Below are 17884 nucleotides of genomic sequence, written 5' to 3'. Positions count from 1 at the left end.
CAGCATTCATTCTAAGCCATTTCTTTATATAGCATGAGGTCAATTCAATTAGCAAGGAGGACATTTTACTGAAAATTCAATTTTTAGTACTGTATTTGGCACTCATATGCTGAATAATTCATCATCAAGGAGGGAACTATGCTTAGAGCCTCTTTCTCCTTAGCTGTTAGTTGTTCATTGCAGGTTTACAGGATGGTTGCAGGATGACAGAGCTGTTTTCCTGTGAAGCATGTACTGTAGTCCTCAACGAGGAATCAGCAGTGGTAAAGGTGAACAACTTCAAGTTCCTGGGTGTCAACAGCTCAGTAGGATCTACCCTGGGCCAAACATATTGATGCAATTACCAAGGCATGCCAGTGGCTATACTTCATATGGAATTTGAGGAGATTTGGTATAGAAACATAGAAAACCTACAGCAGAATACAGGCTTTTTGGCCCACAAGATTGTGCTGAACATGTCCCTACCCTAGAAATGACTAGGTTTACCTATAGCCCTCCATTTTGCTAAGCTCCAGGTACCTATCCAAAAGTCTCAAAAGACACTATCGTATCTGCCTCCACCACCATTGCCAGCAGCCCATTCCACACACGCACCACTCTCTGAGTGAAAAAACTTACCCCTGACATCTCCTCTGTGCCTACTCTCCAGCACCTTAAACCTGTGTCCTCTTGTGGCAAGCATTTCAGCCCTGGGAAAAAACCTCTGACTATCCACACAATCAATGCCTCTCATCATCTTATACACCTCTATCAGGTCACCTCTCATCCTCCGTCGCTCCAAGAAGAAAAGGCCAAGTTCACTCAACATAAGACATCCTCCCCAAACCAGGCAACTTCCTTGTAAATCTCCTTTGCATCCTTTCTATGGCTTCCACATCCTTCCTGTAGTGAGGCGACCAAAGCTGAGCACAGTACTCCAAGTGGGGACTGACCAGGGTCCTATATAGTTGCAACATTACCTCTCGGCTCCTAAGTTCAATTCTACAATTGATGAAGGCCAATACACTGTATGTCTTCTTAACCACAGAGTCAACCTGCACAGCTGCTTTGAGTGTCCTGTGGATTCAGACCCCAAGATCCCTCTGATCCTCCACAATGCCAAGAGACTTACCATTAATATCTGCCATCATATTTGACCTGCCAAAATGAACCATTTCACACTTATCTGGGTTGAACTCCATCTGCTACTTCTCAGCCCAGTTTTGCATCCTATCAATGTCCCGCTGTAAGCTCTGACAGCCCTCCACACTATCCACAACACCTCCAACCTTAGTGTCATCAGCAAACTTTCTAACCCATCCCTTCACTTCCTCAACCAGGTCATTTGTAAAAATCACAAAGAGTAAGGGTCCCAGAACAGATCCCTGAGGCACTCCACTGGTGTCTGACCTCCATGCAGAAAAGAATCCAGCAAATTTCTACAGATGTAATGATGAAGAGCATTCTGACTGGTTGCATCAGTGCCTAGTATGGAGGCTCCAGTGCAAAGGATTGAAAGGGGCCACAGAGAGTTGTAGACTCAGCCAGCTCCATATTGGGCACAAGCCTCCCCATCACTGAGGTCTTCAAAAGGTGGTGCCTCAAGAAGGCAGTATCCAATATTAAGAATCCTCAACACCCAACACATGCCTTCTTCTCAATATGGGAGATATAGGATCCTGAAGACCCAGCATTTTAGGAACTGCCTCTTTCCCCTCTGCCATCAGATTTTTGAATGCTCCATGAACATTACCTCATTATTCCTCTTTTGTTCTATTTAAATTCAAGTTTATTGAAAGAGGCATATATAAATACCATGAAAATATACTTTTTGCAGCAGCAGCTGGACAGTACAAGTTAACATAAACTTAACAATATATTACAAACACAAGTAAAAGAATAATGAGTTATACATGACTTACACAACCCAAATAAATCAACATTATACATGTTATATAAAATATAGTATGACAAAATTAGCGTAAGTGGGCTTGGTGGGTGGTGGGGGGGGGGGAGGTTGCGATGTAATACTGTCAGAGGTAGTATTAGTGACCTGCTGAGTGTGTCTGGCGATTTCCACTTTTATTTCAGATTTGCAGCATCTGCAGTTTTTTAACTTTCAAATATGTTTCACTTGTTGACACTTGTAAAAAATGCAACCAAATTTGTGCATAAGATTCAATTTTTTCTTCTTGCACTGTACACTGTTCAACACAAACTTCACATCATTGATAATAAACCTAATTCAAATCCTGTGTTGTGGCTCGATGGACACACCATTTAAGGTTGGACACACCTGTTGTCATTGGAATAGCTTCCAATATTCTTAATGTTGTTCTGACTGGATTATAATGATAAGATTTGTTGAGCCAGATTGTGTCAAAGTACAATATTACTGGTCCACATTGCTTTATAGATATACCATTGTGCAATACTGAATTATTATCGGTGATGGGCATTTAAATCTCCCACTGGGACACATTCTTTGCCCTCGCTGCGTTTAATACTTTTCCAGCTGAAGTTCAGCCAGGTAGAGTACAATTCTGTTTCTTTCTTTTCTTTTCTTTTTTCTTCTGAATAAAAATATTGTAAAAAAAAGTGCAACACATAGATACATCTCAACATAACTTGTGTACAATCATATATTGTAATAAAATTGATCAAAATGTTATAGCATAACACATAAAGGTATACCACTCTGTAATGAAAAATTTAAAGATAAGTCATACATCATAAAAGACATTTTTATATAAAAAAAGTCAACCCCTTACCAACTACCAAAGAAAAAAGCTGATGGATGACAATGGATAATTAGAAAAAAAACATATTCACTTAAGAAGAGAAGATAAAAATATACATAAAAGTCTGTGCACTGTTAAACTTTATAAATTGGAAAAGTAATTTAGGAAAGGTCCCCAAATATCATAAAAAGATAGTTTCTAATTTAAGACTGAGCAGCAGATCTTTTCTAAATTTAAATAAGACATAATATCACGTAGCCATTGAAGATGTGTAGGAGGGGTAGACTCCTTCCATTTAAGCAAGATTGCTCTTGCTGAAAGAGAGGTAAAAACTAAAACCTGTAGGTTAGGAGTATTTAAAGTTATATCTTCATTTGCAATAATACCAAACAAGGCAGTAAGGGGATTTGGGTCAAATTGGACCCTAAAAAGTTGAGAGAAGGTATGAAATTAAGATGGTGGGAGTAGGGAAAAGTAACAGGCAAGTTTTTTGTTAGAGATGAGTGGCTGAAATGCTATTTCAGGAATGGTGGTGGTGGAGGAAGAGTCACTTAAAAGGCTGTTAGATAGGCACAGAATATGTACTTAATAGAGGGATATGGACCATGTGCAGGCAGGAAAGAATATCTTAATTAGGAGCCATTACCTGAATTAGTTTGGCATAAATTGTTAAAAAAAGATCCTTTCTTTTTTTTATGAACAATGCTTTCTTGATTCAACAACAAAAAAGCAACTATAGTAGCTGTTGTTCTTAATTTAACTCTGAGCACTTAATACAAAATAGTATTAATAAACATAATAAAATGAGTCCAAGATAAAGGTTTGAGAATTCTCTCCCAATCTCTCATTTCAATTTGGGCCTTGTGGCATGTCGCCAATGCTTTCTGGAAATCCAAATACATTACAAACAAGAGAAAATCTGTGGATGCTAGAAATCCAAGCAACACAAATAAAATGATGGAGGAACTCAGCAGGCCAGGCAGCATCTCTGGAAAAAAGTACAGTCGACATTTTGGGCCGAAACCCTTCAGCAGGACTCCAAATAACTATCTCCTTTTATTCTTTCTTTTTATTTGTCCTGTTTGATACATTCTTTGACATATTTGTCAAACATGACTTCACTTTCATAAAACCGCCATTGCCTCTACTTGATTGTCCTACAATTATTTTTAAAATATATCCTGATATTTCTTTCTTCATTTTGGATTTCCTTTGAAAAATATTGGGTGAACAGGCCTATAGTTTCCTATTATATCCTTTCTTGAATTGTGGTGTAACTTTTACAGACACTCAATCCTATGGGACAACACAAATTCAGGGAATTTTGGTAGCTTACAATCAATGTGACCATTATCTCTGCACTCATTTCCTTCAAGACTGCAGGAAGCCGACCAACAGATCTATAGGAATTGACTGCACTTTTTCCTCAATTTATCCAATACCTGTCCCCTGGGTCTTTAATTATAAGCTCGAAGGCCACTTTAGTATGTACCTGTTGTACCTAAGAGTAGCCACTAAATGTGTGTTCATGGTCACCTGCTGCTGTAGCCCATCCACTTCAAGGTTTGATGTTTTCTTTCTTTCTTTTTCAATCTTTTTATTATCATTAATAATAAGTACAAAATACAATTGATATATTAATAAAGGGATTACAAACATTAAAATTCCCATTGCACATGAAAGAATACATAAGCAATAATTACAATATAAATGAGTTTCCCCAAAACATAAACCATACAGTATATGTATGAACAAGGTAAATCTAGGTATTACATAATATATAATATAGAAAAAAAACACAGAAAAAAGAAAAAAAATATGCAAAAATAACTAAACTACTAATCTAATAGCTAATAAAGAAGAAAAAAAGCAAAAAAAAAAGAAAAAAGAAAAGAAAGAAAAAACTAGAAAAGGAAAAATAAAGGGCTGTCTATAATATCTCACAAGAGTACATAATCATCAGTGTCATCAACTCCGATCCTCTCAACATAAATAAGATTAAAGCTGGAAAATCAAATAAGCCTGGAACAGGGTCCTATTACATCATATGAAAATATTGAATAAATGGTCTCCATATCTTTTCAAATTTAATAGAAGTATCAAATATACCACTTCTATTTTTTTCTAAATTTAAACATAACATAGTTTGAGAAAACCAATGAAATACAGTGGGAGGATTAATTTCCTTCCAATTCAGCAAAATAGATCTTCTAGCCATCAGAGTGAGAAATGCAATCATTCGACAGGCGGAAGAAAATAAATGCAGTAAGTCCATCATTGGTAAACCAAAAATTGCGGTAATAGGATGGGGTTGTAAATCGATGTTTAATACCGCAGAGATAATATCAAAAATATCTTTCCAATATTTTTTCAAAAGCAGACAAGACCAAAACATATGAGTTAAAGACGCAGTTTCAAATTGACATCAATCACAAATAGGATTTATATAAGAATAAAAGTGAACTAATTTATCCTTGGACATATGGGCCCTATGTACGACCTTAAATTGTATTAATGAATGTTTGGCACATATAGAAGATGTATTAACTAATTGAAGAATCCTATCCCAATTCTCAACAGGAATAATAAGATTAAGCTCGCTTTCCCAATCATTTTTTTATCTTATAAAGGGGCTCTGAATGTATCTTCATAATTATATTATAAAGTTTTGATATAAGCTCTTTTTGAAAAGGGTTTAATTGAAACAAACTCTCCAAAATGTCTGAAGACACAACATTTGGAAACGTAGGAAGTACAGTACTTAAAAAATGCCTAATCTGTAAATATCTAAAAAAATGAAATCTAGGCAAATTATATTTATTAGATAATTGCTCAAAAGACATAAAACAATTGTCCAAAAATAAATCAGAAAATCTTAGTAATCCCTTAGTTTTCCAAGCCAAATAAGCTTGATCTATAATTGAAGGGTGGAAAAAGCAATTAGATACAATAGGAGTATTTAAAACGAATTGAGTCAACCCGAAATATTTCCGAAATTGAAACCATATACGTAAAGTATGTTCAACTATCGGGTTGTCAATTCGTTTCGGCAATTTAGAAAGAGCAAAAGGGAGAGAAGTCCCTAAAATAGAACCCAGAGCATAACCTGGTACCGATTTAATTTCCAAACTCACCCAATGAGGGCCAGAAGATCCATCCCAATCTTTCAACCAACATAACAAATATCTAATATTAACTGTCCAATAATAAAATCTGAAATTAGGTAATGCTAACCCACCTTCCTTCTTTGTCTTCTGTAAGTGTATTTGACCTAACCTGGGATTTTTATTCTGCCCTATATATGAGGAAATTTTTGAATCAACATTAGTAAAAAAAGACTATGGAATAAAAATTGGTACCGCTTGAAAAATATATAAAAACTTAGGTAAAATAACCATCTTAATAGCATTAATCCTACCTATCAGAGATAAAGATAATGGTGACCACTTAGTAAACAAACCTTTAATCTGATCAATTAAGGGTAAAAAATTAAACCTAAATAATTCTTTATGATTTTTTGTGATTTTAATCCCTAAGTAAATAAGAGTCATTAACTAATTTAAAAGGTAAATTTCCGTAAATTGGGACCTGTCTATTCAAAGGAAACAGTTCACTCTTATTAAGATTTAACTTATACCCGGAAAACTCACTAAATTGAGCCAACAATGATAGAACTGCTGGAATATATTTCTCAGGGTTAGAAATGAATAATAATAAATCATCTGCATACAGAGATAACTTATGAATAACTGTCCCACGATTAATACCCAAAATATCTTGTGATTCTCTGATGGCAATTGCCAAGGGTTCTAAAGCAATGTTAAATAGTAATGGGCTAAGAGGCCTGCCTTGTCTAGTGCCCCAAAATATGTTTTGTATATTCAGAGATGTTCTTCTGCACACCAATGTTGTAATGTGTGGTTTTTGAGTTACCACGCTTCCTGTGAGCTTGAACCAGTCTGGCCTTTCTCCTCTGGCCTCTCATTAACATGATTGGTTGATTAGAAGATATTAGCATTGACATGCAGGTGTACCTAATAAATTGGCCAGAGTGTATAATTGCCTTCAAGACAAATTTTTGCTGTTTTCTCCCCTTCCTTAATCCCTCATGACATCTTGAGCTGTTTGTGAGTTACTCTCACACTCTTCCTTTACAATTTGGTCTTTAACTTCCAATGTTAACCACAGCAAAATAAGAAATTTGCATCAATCTATTGCAGAAGTTACCTTGGAAATTTCTTCCACCCTTATTTGAAGCAAGTTCTCCCCATGAAAGAGTAAATACTGTAGAAGAATTTACATATACATAATATGTAGTCAAGTTCAATCCAATACAGTAATATTGCCAATTATGTTTGGCAGGTGAACTACCTTAATTATCTTTACTCGACTTGAAATTTATCATCAATACATGAAGAAAATTAACTGAGCAGATTTGAGTTCCCATCATAAAGCTACACTATCAACTTCTAACATAAGACCATAAGATACAGGTGCTGAATTATGCCACATGGCCCATCAAGTCTGCTCCACTATTCCATCATAGCCGATCTAATGTTCCTCTCAGCACCAATACCCTGTCTTCTCCCCATATCCCTTCATACCCTGACCAAACAAGAATACATAATGGATTAAATATACATAATGAACCTGTGGCAAAGAATTTCACAGATTCAGCGCTCTCTGGCTAAAGAAATTCATCTTCATCTAAGTTCTGAAAGGATGCCCCTCTATTCTGAGACTGTGTCCTCTGGACTTACCCTCTCACACTATAGGAAACATACACTCTACCACCATTCAGTTGGGTTTGATGTTTCAATGAAGTCATCCCTCATTCTTCTGAATTCTGGTGAATACAGGCCCAGAGCCATCATTCTTCATATGGCAAGCCATTCAATCCTGTAATCATTTTTGTGAAACCTCCTTTGAACCTTATCCAGTTTCAGGACATCTTTTCTAAGATAAAGGGCCCAAAGGTGCTCACCAGTGCCCCCTTGCTTTTATATTCTAGTCCTCTTGAAATGAATGTGAACATTGCATTTGTCTTCCTCACCACAGACTTAACCTTTTGGGAATCATACACAGGACTCCCAAGTCCCTTTGCACCTCAGTTTCTTTCATATCTTCTCTCCATTTAGAAAATAGTCAACCCTTTCATTTCCTCTACCAAAGTGCACGACCGTACACTTCCTGACACTATATTCCATCTGTCATTTTTTGCCCATTCTCCTAATCCAAGTCCTTCTGTAGCCACTCTACTTCCTCAAAACTACCCTGCCACCTCTTTTCGTATCATCTACAAATTTTGCAACAAAGCCATCAGATACATGTCCAAATCATTAACATATAACGTAAAAAGAATCAGTCCCAACACAGATCCCTGTGGAACATTACTAGTAACTAGCAGCCAACCAGGAAAAAGCTCCCTTTATTCCCACTCTCTCTCCTGCCAATCAGCCACTGCTTTATCCATGCTAGAATCTTTCCTGTCATATCATGGGCATGTAGTTTGTTAAGCAGCCTCATGTGTGGCACCATTTCAAAGGCCTTGCAAGTACACAACATCGGTTGATTCTCCCTTGTCTATCCTGATTATTTCTTCAAAGCATTCCAAAAGATTTGTCAGGCAAGATTTTCCCTTGAGGAAACCTTGCTGACTACAGCCTATTTTATCATGTGCCTCGAAGCAGGAAAGATTCTAGCTTGGAAACAGCTCTATTTCCACCTTTCATATCTTTATCTTTCCCTTTCAGGGTCTTTTAAAGACCTTGACCTGGAGTTACACACAGGGTTTGGTTCTTTGCAGGAAGAGGACCTGTTCTCAGGGTTCCACGACTGGCCGTTATTCAACATGCTAAGGGTTTGGCCTGAGAATCTCACCCATGTTTGGAAGCCTAAGACCTTCGGGCTCTGGAGACAGGCGGATTGAGGGTCGGTGTCACAGCAGGAGACTCGTGTGTCGTTGGGGAGGCCGGAAAATCATTCGCTGTGGGCCTGAAGACCCGAGGTCTTTGTGATCTTCGGACACAGCTCCAAAAAAGCGATGAAACAAACTTTTAACATTGTAAACCAGTGGGTTGTTATGTCATGTCTCCTGCTCGCTGCGAAAACGGGGGATACTTCCCTCTCCCTTGCCAGGGAGAGAAAGAACCTGTGGCTTATCGAATGTTGGATGAAATGCGATGCCTTTGGGGTAACTTTGGTCTGTGTCTTTGCTAATGCTTAGCACACATTTGGGCTCGGTGATGGTACCAATGCACTATTTGATTGCTAGTGGAGGGATTGTTGCTTGCTGCTGCTTACGCACGGGGGGAGCTGGGGAGGAACTTTAGGGTTTTCACGTTTAACTGTCGTTCATTCTTTGGGGCACTTCTGTTTTTGTGGATGTTTGTGAAGAAAGAGCACTTCAGGATGTATACTGTATATATTTTTGACATTAAATTAGACCATTGAACCTTTGAAATACCCTGAGACCTCATCCGTAATAATCAACTCCAACATTTTCCCAACTACTAACTGACCTAGTTTCCTTCCTTCTACCCCTCTCCCTTCTTAAAAAGTGGAGTAACATTTGCAACTTTCCAGTCTTCCGGAATCTAGTGATTCTTGAAAGATTTGCAGTTACCCTATGATAACTTCACATACTTAATACCCCAATACCTGGAACCTACACCATACTGCTAGTGTCTTCCACAGTGATGACTGACACAAAATATTTAATGCTTGTCTGCCATTTCATTGTCCCCCATTACTATGTCTCCAGAAATGTTTTCCAGTGGTCCAATATTCACTCTCGCCTCTCTTTTACACTTCGTATCTGAAAAATCTTTTGATACCCTCTTTAATATTACTGGCTAGCTCTCTTTTGTATTCAATCTTTACCTTCTTAATAACTTTTTAGTCGTCAACTGTTGGATTTTAAAAAGTTTCCCAATTCTCTAACTTCCTACTAATTTTAGCACTATTATATGCCCTCTCCTAGTTTTTATGTTGGTCACCTCTCTTGTTAGCCATGGTTATCATCTTTTCTTCAGAATACTTCTTCCTCTTTGCGATGTATATATAGTGGCATGCAAAAGTTTGGGCACCCCGGTCAAAGTTTCTGTTTTACTGTGGATAGCTAAGCGAGTAAAAGATGACCTGATTTCCAAAAGGCATTGAGTTAAAGATGACACATTTCTTTAATATTTTAAGCAAGATTACTTTTTTATTTCCATCTTTTAGTTTCAAAATAACAAAAAAGGAGAAGGGCCTGAAGCAAAAGTTTGGGCACCCTGCATGGTCAGTACTTAGTAACACCCCCCTCTGGCAAGTATCACAGCTTGTAAACGCTTTCTGTAGCCAGCTGAGTCTTCAATTCTTGTTTGGGGGATTTTCACCCATTTTTCCTTGCAAAAGGATTCTAGTCCTGGGAGATTCTTGGGCCTTCTTGCATACACTGCTCTTTTGAGGTCTACCCACAGATTTTCGATGATGTTTAGTTCAGGGGACTGTGAGGGCCATGGCAAAACCTTCTGCTTGCACCTCTTGAGGTAGCCCATTGTGGATTTTGAGGTCTGTTTAGGATCATTATCCTGTTGTAGAAGCCATCCTCTTTTCATCTTCAGCTTTTTTTTTTATTATATACAGATACTGAGATTTTTTTTGCTGAATTTTCTGGTATTTAATTGAATTCATTCTTCCCTCTACCAGTGAAATGTTCCGTGCCACTGGCTACAAGACAAGCCCAAAGCATGATCAATCCACCCCTATGCTTAACAGTTGGAGAGGTATTCTGTTCATGAAATTCTGCACCCTTTTTTCTCTAAACATACCTTTTCTCATTGTTGCCAAAAAGTTCTATTTTAACTTCATCAGTCCACAGGACTTGTTTCCAAAATGCATCAGGCTTGTTTAAGATGTTCCTTTGAACTTTTTGAATAGAATTTTTAAACTCTGTGGATAGACCTCAAAAGAGCAGTGCATGCAAGGCAGTCCAAGAATCTCACAGAACTAGAAGCATTTTGCAAGGAAGAATGGGCAAAAGTCCCCTAAACAAGAATTGAAAGACTCTTAGCTGGCTACAAAAAGTAGTTACAATCTGTGATACTTGCTCGAGGGAGTGTTACTAATTACTGACCATGCAGGGTGCCCAAACTTTTGCTTCAGGCCCTTCTCCTTTTTTGTTATTTTGAAACTAAAAGATGGAAATAAAAAAAGTAATCTTGCTTAAAATATTAAAGAAATGTGTCATCTTTAACTCTATGCCTTTTGGAAATCAGGTCATCTTTTACTCATTTAGCTATTCACAGTAACAGAAACTTTGACCAGTGGTGCCCAAACTTTTGCATGCCACTATAACCTGTACCTTCCAAATAGCTTCCAGAAATTCCGGCCATTGCTGTTCTGTCATCATCCCTGCCAGTATTTTTCTCTGATCTATTCTGGCCAGCTACCCTTTCATGCCTCCTGTAATTCTTTACTCTACTGGAACACAAAATGCTGGAGGAACTCAACAGCATCTATGGAAAAGAGTAGTCAACATTTTAGGCTAAGACACTTTGAGTCCAAAACATCGACTGTACTCTTTTCCATAGATGCTGCCTGGCCTGCTGAGTTCCTCCAGCAATTTGTGTGTGTTGCTTGGATTTCTAGCATCTGCAGATTTTTGCTTGTTGTGATTCAACAACTCCACTGTAATACTTTTACATCTGACTTTAGCTTCTCCACAAATTTCAGGGTGAATTTGATAATATTATGATCACTTTCCCCTAAGGGTTTTTTCACTTTTAACTCTCTAACCAATTCTGGTTCATTGCACAACACCCAATCCTAGTGGGCTCAACCATGAGCTGCTCTAAAAAACCAGCTTGTAGGCACTCTAGAAATTGCCCTTCCTGGAACCCAGCACCAACCAGATTTTCCCCAAACTACGTGCATATTGAAGTCCCCCATTACTACTGTAACGTTGTCCTTCTGGCATGCATTTCCTCTCATTTAAAAAAAACCTGTATAGAAAGGTCAACCTCCAAGTGGACCACAATCCTGTCATAGCTTGGAGACTTGCGTAGCTCAATGACCTGGAGAATCCTGTTGACTGGTGTCAGGGCTTTATGCTTTGGCTCTTGGCGGGGTCACGCAAGTCAAAGGGTGGAGGACAGACTGAGTGGTCCACCAGTCCTCCAGGTTCCAGGCTTCTTCTGCATTTGTGATAGTATTCCTGTGTCTCCACCCAGGACTTGCATGTCTGACTGTAATGAAAACCAAATGGAAGCTACTGACAATGAAGGAAGCCCTGAACACCACCAGAGATGGAGGACTTTCAATGCTGCCCTAAACATCAGAGGCATAAATGGGCAGTAAATAAATATAGAAAAATTTTAAGCCACAAAAATTGTTTATTTTGAATAATCATGAAACCAAAGGATAAATTCTAATTTTAGTTAATGCAATTTTTCAGAAAAATAAAACATGCTCTTACATTGCTCAAAAAAATAAGCACTCTGATTTCAGATTCCAACTTCATTTTCTAATGTACTTTTTAAAATAAAAAGATCACCAATTTGCCATGGGGTATAACATTTATTCAAGCTTAGAGGAAGTTTCTGAAATATATATAAACAGATATTTAATAAAACAGTTCTGCTTAAATAAACTAAGTACTGGCACAGAGATATTTGGTCAAGAAGGAAATATGCAAATAAAAATGTGAAAACTACATTACTTTTATCATTTACCAGAAAAGGCCACATTTTAAAGAAATGCTCCAGCCTACTTATGCAGACATTTATACTACTGCAATGATTTATGTACGGCAGTGGGCAATCAAACAGTGTTCTTACTTTCCCAGAAACCAAAGTAATTTCATCATCTTGTTTCTGACTGTTACAATAATATGCTTAAAATTTCATATGGAATACAACAAGCCTTCTATTACATCAGAAAATTAAATCAATTAATTTTACAAACAGTGCATGCCATATTTGTAAAATTATAACCAATATAAATGTCATACAGCACCTGATCTAAATAGAACACTGTGAAAGAATAATATGGCGTAAATATTGACTTTTACACAGGAAAACACAAATGCATGCACATAACTTTGAGGTACAGTCCTGTTCAATTAATTTCAGGATACATGATTTAATTTATATATACACACAAACATTGCTTTACAGATTGTCCTTCATATACCCATGATTGAAAACATCTTGTAAAGTAGGTAAATTTCTGATCATAAACTTCCCAATGAATCAGTGGATTAAGGTGAATAAACATTGATCAAATTTAGGGGAAATGTATAAAAATGTTTTTTTTTTTAAAAACACGTTTCAAGAAGAATATGGTCATTATGCAGAAATCCTTCACTCATATATATTGTAAACTCAAGTCATTTAGCAGCAGTCTTCCAATTCATGGTTTCTGTTTGAAGTGCTTACTTCAGAATTATATTATAATAAGTCACACAAAAGCCAGTTGTGTGCAAACTAACACTACTACTTGTATCAAATAGTTAACAATGCTAAATTATTCAAATTTAAACTTAGTATTATGAATTAAAAGTAATTCAATAAAAAGATCAGTTCAATCACAATAATAGAAATCTTAACAAGAATAGCTTACTTTGTTTTTCATCAGCAGTCATGTCACTCATTAGGTTTTCAGCAATTTTTCCAGACTATCAAACAACACAAACCAGACATTTTACTGAATGGGTAATTATTTTTAACTGAATATAAACAGGATTAGTTTAATCCACATAATTCAGCAAAAAAATTAAGCTTACAACTTTATTACTTCTGATACAATATAAACTTGATAAAAAATAACCATCTTACATAAATTTCACATCTAGACATACTAGATCTAAAAATCTTCTTTTGCACCAGTTCAATCTTAAACCTAAAAAATCTCAGGTTCACATCATTCTGTTTTATGCTCACTTTTTTTTGCTAATGAAAACCAGTCACTGTCACCCTCGCCACATTTCCATGAAACCAAAATACTTTCACACCCTTCAAGGTAGTACATGATCATAACAGTAAGCCTACAATCCACTTAGTTGCTAACAAAGTTCATCACTGGAGCAAAAAGTGATGATTAAAAGTCTATCACTTACTTTTCAACCGGTACACCAAAAAGTTGCAACACAATTGTAATAGACAAATTGCAGCAAATTTCATTCATTTCATACTACAAAAATAACCATAGTACACATTCCAATATTATTTAAGAGGTATCTGAATACAGGAATATGTGTGCTTTTTCATTAGGTTTGGTGATTTCTTTTGTGTATTTTGTACATACTCTTCTGCAGTCCGTCAAAGCAAGTTTATTCTTTGTCCTTCTCCCCCCAAGGAACACGAGAATTATCCTCAACTTAAATCTGTTTCGGTTGCAAATATCACAGCATGCACTGAAGTGGTTAAATCAGCCGAGAGCTTCTCAGGAAATGAATGAGCACTTTGTAGACAAAGATATACTGAGCAATTGTTTGCACCATTAACATCCGTTGCTGTCTCAGCAGGTTCAACACAATAGTAATATCTAGAATCTGTGAAGTAAAAAGTTTTTAAGTTTTAAATTAATCACATTTAAATTATAAAAACAAGCAGCATGACATCACATGAAAGAAAATGTAAACGTTAATGGCTATTTATTTTAATATTCATTCATAGACATATTGTTAGATACCAGCATTTATTATACACTAATTTTTCCTGAAACAAATTGAGCTTCAACTACATTGGCTAGCAGAGTGATAAAACTAAATGAGGGCTAAAGTCATAAAAAAAATAGAGAAATTGTTTCACCGATTTGCCTGAAGTAGAATCCTGATCAGGATAAAGAAACAATAGCACAGAAAGTAACATGCAAAGGAGAATATGGGGAGGGGGAAAAACAAAAAGGAAAACTAACTGCAAATTTTATTCCTTGTTTATTTATACTTGGGGATATGGTGCAATTGAAGACAAATATAATCCAATATTATCAAGAACACGATACTAGGTAAATGCCAATTGAGAGTGAAGAATGAGTGCAAAATATCCATCGTTACCATCAGACTTTAAAGTGAATATTACAAGATACAGATAGACAAATCCACAGAACAGGGATATAAAGTAAATACACAAATAAATTGTAGGCAAGTTGGACATAGTTTTCCCAAAACTATCTAGGTTCAGAAATTATACCTTTAAATTTAGAAAATAGCACTAATGAATAGAAAAAAAAACTACCTGTAGACTTGTCAGTCTGAATAATTTGAGAGAAGACTACTAGAATTTACTGAAGATAAGAGACAAGGAAAAAAGGATAATCTTACCGCATTGTGTTCTAAGCAGCCAATCATAATTTCTGATAAAATTACAACACCAGTCCTTCCAACACCTGCACTGCAGTGTACAAGTACAGGTGCATCAGGACTTTTAATGTCTGTAGTACTATTAGTATGACGACGCACCGACTCAATTTCATCCAAATAAGCTGCAAAGGTAAGTAAAAAATTAACTAAGTTAACATTCAACAGCAAGAAGCTAATTTAAAAAAAAATTAAAATAAACAAATGTAATCAGAATTACATAATACTTACATCGGAATCCCTTGATATCCTCTGGGCAGCCATTTTCTGGCCAGTCTGTATACTGTAAGTGCCACACTGTCCGTTCTTGACCATTCAATAGATGTTTAATTTTTAATCCTGTGGTGGCATAACAGCCAGAGTCTGTTCGAAAGCGTGTAGTTATTTTGAATCTTCCATATGTAACAGAGTTATTCCTAGAACCTAATCGAGGCCAATACCGAAAACTCTTTTCTCTTCCTCCCTCCTATAAAAAGTTTATATGAAAATTTTGATCAATTGCAGAGATGACTTGGAACGAACACTACTCAACTATTTTACAAACCATCGATGTATTAACTAGTACATTAAACAAGGAAGCGGCCAATTGTTAGAAGAATATGAAAAAGAAAATTCTTTCAAATCTCAGTTGATGCAGATACTCTTTGTTTGCATATTCATTTAAGGGATGCGGGAATTGCAGGCTGAGCCAGCATTTGATTAGCTATCCCCAGTTGCCCTTTGAGGTGGTCTTGCTGATGTTGCATCAATGTACCACAATGCTGTTATGAACAGAGTTCCAAGATTTTAGCCCAGTGATGATGAATGAACAGAAATATATTCACAAGTCAGGATCACAAACAAGAGAAAATCTGCAGATGCTGGAAATGCAAGCAACACACAGAGAAAATCCTGGAACTCAGCAGGCCAGGCAGCATCTATGGAAAAGAGTACAGCTGACATTTCAGGCCGAGACTCTTCTGCAGGACTTTTATAAGTCAGGATGGCATGTTACTTGAAGGGGTACTTACAGGTGGTGTCGGCATGATTTAGCTGCTCCTGTCCTTCTAGCCGAGAGAAATCTTGGGTTTCAAAGGTGCTGCCAGTTTTGACAAGTTGCTACAGTGCAACCTCTAGATAATACAAAATACTGCTAATGTGCACTGTTAAGTGGTTGTGGATGACATACCTATCAAATGTGCTATGTCCTGTATCAAGGCAAGCTTTTTGAATATTGTTGAAGCTGCACTCATTCAGGCAAGTGGATAGTATTCCCTCACACTCCTGACCTGAGCATCATAAATGGGGGCTTAGCAGGCACATTTTTCTGTATGTGGCTTTGCCAATACAGTTTGTGCTCAATGACAATCCTCCACTGCATTGACTGTGGTGGATTCAATGATGACAATGCCATTGACTATCAGGAGGTGACAGCTGGATTTTCTTTTGTTGGATATTGTAATTGCCTGGCACTTGTGATGCTAATGTTACTTGCCACCTATCGGTCCAGGCCTAAATATTGTCCAGGTCTAGCTGAATTTTGTTGTGGATTGCTTTATTATCTGAGTCATTGCAAATTGTGCTGAACATTATGCAAATACCTCTAATTGTGACTTTACAATTTAAGGAAAATGGAGATAGATGGCCTGAGAACATTACCCTGAGGAACTCCTGCAGAGATGTTGTGGCTCAGGTGATTGATTTCCAACCACTACAACCATCTTCTTCTGTGTTCAGTACGATTCCAACCAGAGGGTTAACCCCAATTCCCAATGACTCTAGCTTAGCTAGGGCTCCACGATGCTACTCTATCAAATGGTTCCTTGATGTCAAGGGCAGTTACTCTCATTTTATCACTGAAGTTTAGCTCTTCTGTCAATATTTGGAATAAAACTCATGAAGTCAGGAGCTGAGCAACCTTGACAGAACCCAAAATGAGCTTCTACATACAGTTTGGTGTTAAGCAAGTGCTGCGTGTTAGCACTATTGATATTCCTTCCTTCACTTTGATAGTCAAAAATAGACTAATGGGGTAGTAATTGGCCAGGTTGGATTTGTCCAGCTTCTTGTGAATAGGACATAACTGGGCTATTTTCTACATTGTTGGGTAGATACCAATGTTGTAGCTGTACTGGAACAGCATTGGCAAAAAAGCACAGCAAGTTCTGAAGAATAGTCTACAGTACAATTGCTGAAATGTCAGAGCTGATTGCTTTGCAGTGTCCAATGCCTTTAACTTTTGGAAGCGAATCAAATTGGGCTGAAGATTGGTATCTATCATGCTAGAACCCACTGGAGGAAGCAGAGATGGATCATCCAATCGCCACTTCTGGTTGCAGATTCTTTATTTTTATATTTTTAAAACATTTTACAAATAAATCAACAGAAGAATACAAAAGCATATATCAGGGCCAAAATCCAAGAGCATTAATACAAGTACTGATTGATGTAAAGTACAGGAAGCATATCAAAGCTACCAAATCTGACAGAACCCAGAAACGTCAAGTTCCAGTTAGAATCTAGGATCTGCAGTTCCTTTACTGTTTACTTGTGTGTTGCCTATTTGATGTAATTGAAAATAAAAGGAATCAATTACCTCTTCCATGGTAACCATGGCAATGATGGCAACACCTTGCTCCCACACCATTTGCCAAAAATCAAGACAAGTTGTTTGGAGTGGTCCTTGTGTGGCAATGTAATTCCATTCCTTCCCTCCAACTATAACCTGTAATAGGTAATGTGACATATTTAACAAAGAAAAGTTTAATAAAGCTTTTAGACTCAGTACCCAAATTCAACAGAATTTACAGAAAGTAACAGCAGAGCCTTTCCAAAATCCTAA

General features: G+C 37.0%; 1 protein-coding gene across 4 annotated transcripts in view; it reads right to left on the bottom strand.

Moving 5' to 3' along the window:
• Window positions 1-12261: 12261 nt before the first annotated feature.
• The window catches only part of ptpn21 (protein tyrosine phosphatase non-receptor type 21), a 79377-nt gene continuing 73754 nt past the window's right edge, over window positions 12262-17884 (bottom strand). For all 4 annotated transcript variants that reach the window (XM_059959671.1, XM_059959680.1, XM_059959679.1 and 1 more), the window contains 4 exons: window positions 17639-17767; window positions 15295-15529; window positions 15028-15188; window positions 12262-14256 (listed from right to left, as the gene is read on the bottom strand). In XM_059959671.1, the coding sequence (XP_059815654.1) occupies window positions 14128-14256; window positions 15028-15188; window positions 15295-15529; window positions 17639-17767 (654 nt within the window). In that variant the 3' untranslated portion in view covers window positions 12262-14127. The remainder of the gene's footprint in view (window positions 14257-15027; window positions 15189-15294; window positions 15530-17638; window positions 17768-17884) is intronic.

Source organism: Hypanus sabinus, chromosome 2 (assembly GCF_030144855.1).
Source record: "Hypanus sabinus isolate sHypSab1 chromosome 2, sHypSab1.hap1, whole genome shotgun sequence".
Lineage (NCBI taxonomy): Eukaryota > Metazoa > Chordata > Chondrichthyes > Myliobatiformes > Dasyatidae > Hypanus > Hypanus sabinus.
This window is presented reverse-complemented; position numbering and strand designations above follow the sequence as displayed.